At 35.5% G+C, this 8712-nt stretch overlaps 3 protein-coding genes across 3 annotated transcripts in view; 1 reads left to right on the top strand and 2 right to left on the bottom strand.

Annotated features, from left to right (window-relative positions):
- Positions 1-1745, top strand: part of LOC133855002 (remorin-like) — a 5039-nt gene extending 3294 nt beyond the window's left edge. The window contains exons 4-5 of the mRNA XM_062291296.1: positions 208-289; positions 1303-1745. Of these exons, the coding sequence (XP_062147280.1) occupies positions 208-289; positions 1303-1503 (283 nt within the window). The 3' untranslated portion in view covers positions 1504-1745. The remainder of the gene's footprint in view (positions 1-207; positions 290-1302) is intronic.
- A 1312-nt stretch (positions 1746-3057) lies between these two features.
- Positions 3058-3411, bottom strand: LOC133854617 (nuclear transcription factor Y subunit C-1-like). Its single transcript, XM_062290854.1, has one exon. It carries the CDS (start codon positions 3409-3411, stop codon positions 3058-3060), a length of 354 nt encoding a protein of 117 aa, XP_062146838.1.
- Positions 3412-5549: 2138 nt separating this feature from the next.
- On the bottom strand, positions 5550-7596 carry LOC133854616 (LIM domain-containing protein WLIM2b-like). The gene is made up of 5 exons (XM_062290853.1): positions 7462-7596; positions 6981-7080; positions 6847-6869; positions 6580-6669; positions 5550-5801 (listed from the first exon to the last, which is right to left on the bottom strand). Exons 1-5 carry the CDS (start codon positions 7594-7596, stop codon positions 5550-5552), a joined length of 600 nt encoding a protein of 199 aa, XP_062146837.1.
- Positions 7597-8712: the final 1116 nt, after the last annotated feature.

Raw genomic sequence — 8712 nt, 5'->3', positions numbered from 1 at the left:
TATCTAAGTTGCTGGCCATGGCCAACTTACATTATCCTTTCTCAACAGAAGAATCTTTTCCTTTTTTATGTTAGTCCAAGTTGATCCTAGAATCGAAGGAATTGACTCCAGGAGTCAAAACCTGAAATTTAGTTTCATACGTTCTCGAAATCTTTCTCTATGATGCACTTTTTCCTGCATGATTAAAATAACCCAGCATTGCAACAGGGCATATAAAAAGCTCTCCGCTGTTGGATCATGGGAAAACAGCAACAAAGCTTCTGTAGAAGCACAACTCAAGAAGATTGAGGTAATAAACTCTGTTGGATTGCTTACATTCATCATTGGTGTCTGTTGCTCCCTAATTTGATGCACAAACACTGCTAGCTTGGATTCGGACAATGATTATTCCTTCTTTCTTTTTCTTTTTCTTTCTTTTTTTTTAAATTTTTTTTTATGGATTATTTTACTTAGTTACCACAGTGAAAAACTAGGAGGGTGCTACTCTTCTCTCTATAATCTGGTCATATAGATTCCACATTTGTGTTGAGTGGCAATATATCATGCTAAAGTACCATTTTGCAGTTTCCTATTCACCTTTGTAACTGTGAGGAACTATTCTATCTGACAATGTAATTACCTTATATGCTAGGACAATAGTCATCTCTTGTGAGCCAGCTTAGCTAAGACTAAGATTAAGGACCTCTCTGTTTTGCTCATAGTGAAAGCATTTTCTGAACCTTGTGATTGCTTGAGAGACCAGAAGAGTTTCAGTTGAAACCGGTGCTTGATGTTTTACTATTGTCTCCTTGTTAAACCAAGAAAGCTGGAACAGACCTGGCACTCTCTTGAGTACTAGTAGGAGAGAGATGAGCTCGTGAAGAGCAAGACACCCATCTAAGCTAAAGCTTAACCTAGAGAGGAGTTCATGAAGAGCCTGTTAGGATACCGCTTATAATGGTTAAGCCTTTACATTGGGCTCAATAATATATACCAAAGTTTTTTTTCTTCGATGTGGGACTCAACGTTCACACATGCACTCACAACAAGTAGAATACATCAAGAACCCCTTTAAGCATCTAATGCGAGTCTAGAAGTGTCTTAAGTGCGAGGATAAGCAAGCTCCAGTTTGGGCATTGTAGAAAAATACAATAATCTTATTTCATATTATCTGCAACTGACAAACTCAAATTTGATGTTATGGTATATTAGTTTGAAAATTTTGGTGTTTGAGACTCATATCTTCAAGCATATGAATGATCTTATTTTCCATCGATAGAATCACTTGATTAACAAGCATTTGACAACCCTCTTGTATAACAGGAAAAATTCGATACAAAGAAGGCAGAGTATGCTGAGAAAATGAAAAACAAATTGGCTGATATCCACAAGGAAGCGGAAGAAAAGAGGGCAACAATTGATGCCAAACGAAGAGAAGAATTCCTTAAGGTAGAGGAGACAGGTACAAAGTTCCGTGCTTCTGGATATATACCTAAGAAAATCCTTGGATGCTTCAGTTACTAAGCTTCTCAGGCAAATAACACAGAACAAAAATAAAAGAGAAGTCCTTCGGAATTGAGTTTGCCCATTTTCTTCTTTGGCTTGGTTTCAAGTGTTCTTTGTCATCGTATAGTGTGTTTTTGTGTTTGTATGTGTGAAACGAAACTTCCATTTCTGAGAGCCATAGGAATTCCAGTTGTAAGCAAGATGATTTATTTATTTTTGGATAAATTAATAATGTTATTGAAAATCCAAAATTCATACAACATTGCATGACAAACCTGCAACAAGACTACAAGTAAAGATACAGCTAGCAGTAAAAGCAACTGCAATTAGCTACCAACACACGGAGGCAGGAAAGAGCACTACAACTCAACGTTTGAAAACACAAGGCAACAATCCAACACTAACTATATAGTAATAACAGGAGTTGTCATCCCCCATTAAATTTCTACTTATTCCAAAAGCTTAAATTGATAGGAAGAGATAAATTTAAGCATTTAATTTATATTCTAACATTCGTCTTTACTTGTGGGCTCAAACTCCTCCTTAATAAGTGAGATTTAATACATGTAATATTTAATTGAAATAATGAGTGAATGACAAAAACATGGTTCGAGCTAAAAAACTTGACTTTGATACTATGTTAAATTATCAATTACAACATAATACTATTTAGCAGAGATGGAATTCTGCATTTTGCTGCCACTCTAGTTCTAATCTCCCATTTGATGACTTGAATCAAACCCTCATCTGACTCAGGAATTCCCCCATGAGTTCTAGCATTCCTCTGAGCCCAAATATGGTAGGTGACTGCACTCCAGGCCAGCTTGCACAAAGTAGCTCGAAATCCCTTCTCTTTTGAGGTCTGCAGGCCCATTCAACAACTTCATCCCAATTTTCGTTAAAATCAGAAACCAAGCAAAGCCTCATTATTGTTTTCTCCTACCAGAGATAGGGCATTTAAAATACAGATGCTCTTTGCTTTCAATGCAGTTTCTGCATGCCTTGACAAAAAGTTGCAGATTGAATGGCAGAACTTGACAGGACAGTTGGTTCGGTTGCAGTGCAATTACCACCATTCACTATGGCCCATTTCCAGGCATAGTGTCAAAAATATGAAATATCTATCTATCATGGTCTCACGCACGCACAAAAGCTTTCTTTGGTTCTTCTGAAACAAATGTAAAATAGAGGTCAAGCACATCAAATGCTCCAATAAACATGTGCCTTTGCTTGAATACATTCATGGTGTTTCAAGGAGGATAATGCATGCACGTAATGCTAGTAAAACTAGTGCAACAAGTTGGACACTTAAGAAAAGAAAAATGCTTGGAGTAGTATGGCTTTTACTACAATTTTGTTTCAAACTCAAGCGGTAGTCTAATTTGACAGGTAAATTTAACTGTTTTGTAACTGACGTGGTAATTGCCATATAAAAACCAATACTTACAATAAACAAAATATAAGTGAATCAACATAATTCGTTTAGATTATACATGCTTTGAATAATATGAAGAAAAACAAATATATCATATATGCATTGGGCTACTTGTTCTTGAAAGGAGAGATAGGGCCCTAATTAGACTTCAATGACTGTCTTTCCACCGGGGCCAAGTCAAGAGAGGGAGTAGAATTAGACACCAAATGGACAAGAAAGTCGAAGATATCAGTGGCTATAATAGCTGAGGCCAAGTCCTCTTTGTGAAGTGTCTTTTTCTTTCTTTGCATGGCCACCGTCCAAGACCTTTGTGTCAATTCCTCTATGAACAGCTCACAAGCCTTGGAGAAAACAATCGGGGCCTCTCCAGATACCATTTTGACGTTGTCCCCTGACTTCTTCATGACCTTCTTTATCCTGGCCAATGGTAGCAAGGGAGGCCCAGTTCTGCCGCCGGAGACTACTCCTGAATATCTTCCGGCTTGCCTCATGTTCTTTTTCTGTGTATTTGACTCTTGGTGCTAGTCTCTTGTGCAAGATAGATTGGATTATTGAGCCATGCTACTATGCTAGTGAGAGAAGGAAGGTAAGATTGGTGTGAGGATGGAGAGCACATCAATTGAAGTTACATATATTTATAGAGGAGGTTTGCCTGAAGAAACTAGGGAGTGGTGGCCAGCCGGCCTACTTAAGCCGGCTAAAATCCAATTAAAGGCTGCTATTACCTGTAATAGATCGATATACAAGGCATATATTTAGTTATGAGTTGGCAATTTGTGTTTGTCTGTCGGGTTTGAGTCGTGTTGATACATGAATATAAGATTATATAGGTCAATTATAACTCAAATTATTTAATTAAACGGGTTAATTAGACTTCTGATCAACTATAACCCGCTAATTTCGTATTGAGTTTATATTAAGTTCATAGGTCAGTTTAAGAAATTGTTAGAGCCCTACATTCACTAAACATTTTGTTGCCTAGCTTCAGAACAGTTTGAATTTATATGGTCTTTGCCTAGTGAAAAAACAAAAAGATAAACTAAAAAAATGGTCTTTCAGACAATTGCAAAAGAATACAATAACATCAAGCCATTTATTGTCATAAGCTGATTTATTAAATCAAACCAACCTAATTTATATGCAATAATGTCCACAATATGTCGAAATGGAAATCATAGGCTTTGAAATTGCTTATGCCCAGCTAGCTAGGGCTAGCAACTTCCCTAGCAAAGTCAATGAAGCAACGTCACCTTCATATGCAATAATGTCTTCCCTTGAGTTGTATTTTGATTCTTTGAATGATCATTGAGGACAAATATAACTTCTGGATTTTTGGGTTACCCAAGCAAGCCCTACATATATATTACTTACCCTAGCTAGCTAGCTACTTCCCTAGCAAATCAATGAAGCAATGCATGTCACCTTCACATGGAAATCAAATTTTAGATTATTTTATATTAATATTTTTATGTGTGAATAAAAATTGATTTTTATAAATCAGATTAAATAAAAATATAAAAAATATGTGACTTTTCGTACGTGCCAAACGTCGAAAAATATTTATAGCGAAAAACATTTTTTTAAGAAATGATTTTTCTAAAAACATTTTTTGATAAAAATATTTTACGTCGAAATAAACGGATGCTTCTTCGTATAAACTTATTTGGATCCACAATTCCTCGGGGGAGTTCTCAACCAAATCTACCTACTACCTCCAAGAATAGAAGATGGATTCTCCCCTAATACCCCCTTGAAAGTAAAAGTCTTGAAAAGCTCTATGGAAACTAAACCTAAATGAAAGACTAAAACCCCTCCTCTTGAAGGTGTCTTGGAACATCCCCCACTAAGGTTTGCATCTCATCTGTAAATCTTGTGAAGGTTCTCTGGATCATATTTTTCTCTACTATCATTTTGCTCGTTTATGGTTTGGAGGGAATCCTTATAGCCTCTTGACACTCTGGCTCTAGGTCGATATTTCTTCTACTTTTAGTTGAGCCCTTGAACTAGTGTAACTTTGATGACCTCTTGAGAATCGGTTGTTCTTAATTTTTGGACATGGTATTTTTCTGTGTGACATGCTTCGGTCACAAATGATACATTAGGGATTGTTTGAGATTTGGTCCAACTTTGCTGTATAGCCCCCATAATCGGCTAGAGGGGTGCATGCAAGAGCGGAACCATCCCAAGACTTGGGGGGTTCTGGGTCCCTCCAAATTTTTAAAAAAGTCATAAAATTTTGAAAATTTCTTCTAAATCTTAAGTATTTTTATAAAATGGACTCCTCAAAATTCATTTTTACCTTCAAAATTTTTATAGTTTTTTGAACCCCTCAAAATTAATTTTCTAGTTCTGCCTCAGTGCATGGCCACCGAAAGATTAATTTTTTGTTGCATTGCACGGTTGCACCACCACCACTCCCTTTGTCATTGGACATGAGAATCTCCAAACAAAAGCAAAGAACAGCACTGAGTTTAATGATCATTTGCCCGTTTATAAGGAACAGTAACTTTTTATTTTAGCTGGCACGTGTTACAACTGACAGAGAAAACCTTAAATAGCTCAGTGTCCTGAAGAGATCGACAAGAACAACCTCGAAAATTGATTTACACTAATGGGGTGAACGTTTTTACTATAGCTCTTGCTGCTGGGCTGCCTCCTGTTCAGCTTCTGGTTCAGGTGTTGGCTTTGTTCCTCCATTTTTCTTAATTGAAGCAGTCTGGATGAGATGATTGTAGCTTCCCTTCTCCTTGAACAGCTGAGCAAAGTGGTGCTTGCAGTAAAGAGTTCCATCCAAAGCAGCATAGGATGAGTGTGTGAGGAAGCAGCCACCGTGAGAACACCTGAAGCATTTCTTGTGGTAAAATTCCCCCTCCATTGACACCTGTCACAAATGTTGCTCAAGTTTGATTGATTGATTCTTTGAATACTAAAACTTCCTTGAGATATACAAATCGCTAACAGAGACAAATAAGATTAGAACTTAGAAGTGACTTTTACCGCACCTCAGAAAGTTAGTCCTACGTTGAAAAAATGAATTGTTCAAATTAAGAGTTTGTTTGAGATTGCGTTAAGGAGTTTAAAAAGTTTTTTTAATACATAAAAAGCGGTGTTCGGCAAAAATGGACCCGTTTGGTAAAAAAGTTAAATGCACTTCTTGACTCTTTGGCTTTAAAAAGTCCAAAATTGTGTTTTGAGGAGAGCTTGGAAATGAGGTTTTTTCTAAAAAACTCTTTCTTGCATTTCATTATAGATAAAAACTTTATTTTCCAGCACAATCCCAAACAGGCTCTAAGTGGGTAGATTACAAAGATGCTTATAGGTGCTAAGTCTAACGTTGATAGGTATAAGTAATTGCAAAGAGCTCCATTGCAACTTGACTAGTTCTTTTGAAGTGATAACAAAGATATGTTTAACGCTTTTTTAGTTTTTTACTAAATAAGATTAAGCTAATTAGCTTTATAAGTGATTCTACGCATACGTGACTAGCGATTTATTTGGGTTTTTCTATGTGGTTAGCAATTTTAACCAAATATATTGAGTTACAATGTTGCAGAATTTGCCTCTGCAGGCATAGGCTTGCCAGCAGATATATAGATATATGTAAAAGCTAGAAAGAGAAAGAAAAATAAATAAATAAACAAAAAATTGAGATTACATACCTTTTCCAGAGGGTATACTGTTTTTTGGCAGACAAAACATTTTTCTTGAGTCCCAGAAAACTTAAAGGAGAGTTTGCTAGGGGTCCTATTCTGTTAAAAGTGAATAGAATGAGAGAAAAAATGTGCATAAGTCATTAGATGGGAGTAGTATTCTGTAGAAAACAGAGAAGAATTGACATAATTCATGAAGAAACATACTAAAACAGATTTAAGAACAAGAAAGTCAAGCAAATGAGAATAGACAAAGCAGGTAGATTGTGTACATACCATCTCATTTTGTGACCTTGCGGCTGATGATCAACCATGATGTAAAAACAACACATTATCAGCACAAAACTGGAAAATGAGAGGAATCTAATGCCACGAGTGCCTGAAACAAAAGAAAAAAGAAGGGATCTTACGTGTCTGGAATTTCTTTGTGAAACTTCCAGTCTCCTTGAAGAGTTGCTCGAAGTGAGGCTTGCAGTATAAGACACCATCCATGGAGGAGTAGCTGCTTATCTGTAAATTAAAGCAGATGTTACCAACACAAAATGCACCAAAATCTATTCAACTCATCTCTGCATTGACTACTTTCAGACTCTTCTTGTTCCTAACTATCGTTAAATCATCACCTATTCAAAAAACTTAAACTTTAAAGTAATATTATATATATTACTCCCTTTCACGTGGGGTCAAGTTCATCCTTATATAATAATGAGACCCAATACAGAGAATATTTAATTCAAATGAGAGGTGCATTATAGAAACATTAGACATGGTTCAAACTGTCAGAACTTTTGCTCTGATATCATGATAAATCACATTTTATCTTAAAAGCTTAAATAGATAGAAAACGGTAACAAAAGCGAGAAATAAAAAAGATGTAGCTAGCATATATACCACAAGCTTTCCATTGCAGTGACTGCATTTGAAGCAGGTTTTATGATAAGAAGCACCATCAGCTGTCAACATGTCAATGAAATGAACAGTCTTGTCGCAAGCCTTGCATTTCTGCTGAGTCCCACTGAACGCCATTTTTCCGTTCTCACAACAGAAGTTTGAGATCTTGTTTATGTCAAATATTTGAAATGATCGTTCAGTGAGAAACCAAGGGATCGAGTTCTAATTCTCTCTCAGTATTTGAGATAAGATAGAACTCAATGGCTCATCTGTCTGTCTATAACCTTCCAGCTTTTTCTTTTAAATGACAGATAGATTAATGGTTCAAAATGAAATGGAACCATGGATGGAGAAGGTGAATTCCATGGTGTGTGGAGGACATGCATGCGCTTGATAGAGAAGGTCCACTCCTTTTGGAACATAGAGATTTTCGTGTACTAATTATAGGGTTTGATACTCCACAGATTAATGCTATAGGAGAGAAGAGAAATAGTTTGACCAGGTCTTCCAGAATCCAGACAATATTTGTCAGAGAATTAAGGAAGCAATGTAACAACCTAAAATACATGGATCGGAATACGATTTTCTCCATCTCATTTAATGAAATTGATATTATCTATTTCAAATGAAAGGTTACGATTTAAAGTTGATATATTTATGGTATATATGAAGTCAATGTTGACACGTCTTTTAAACATTTAAATAACAAGAAATTATGTACACCATTAGATTCTTCAACTTTAAATCTTGACTATAAAATTAATAGTATTTATTTCATATGAAATGCAGATGATCCTATTTCATCTTTTTAATTTATCCATTTCATTAAATAAAATTGAGAGGATCATATTCATTCGTGAATGTGATAGCCAATTAAGCTGCTTGTTTCCATAAAATATATTTACTTTATCAAAAAAAAAAAAAAAAAAATTGTGTGCAGTGCACTTGAAAATATTGGAGTTCAATGAATTATAATTTTTTACTCGCATAAGTTTTTATAATAAGTTGTGATTTAGTATAATATGAAAATATATAGAGGTTTTGAGTTCGAATCCTATTTACATAAACCACAATATGACTTCGGTGACTAAGACAAAAATACGAATCCTATTTACGTAAACCACGAGATAACTTTGATGACTAAGACAAAAATACCGATAAAAAGTCGGTATTTATAGGACTTTGGTTACTAAGCATATATATAGGTCTTTTTTGTCGGACAAAAATACAAAAATACTGATAAAAATTTTT

This window comes from Alnus glutinosa, chromosome 13, assembly GCF_958979055.1.
Source record: "Alnus glutinosa chromosome 13, dhAlnGlut1.1, whole genome shotgun sequence".
NCBI lineage: Eukaryota > Viridiplantae > Streptophyta > Magnoliopsida > Fagales > Betulaceae > Alnus > Alnus glutinosa.
The sequence above is the reverse complement of the archived record's forward strand: the minus strand, read 5'-3'. Positions and strand labels throughout refer to the sequence as shown.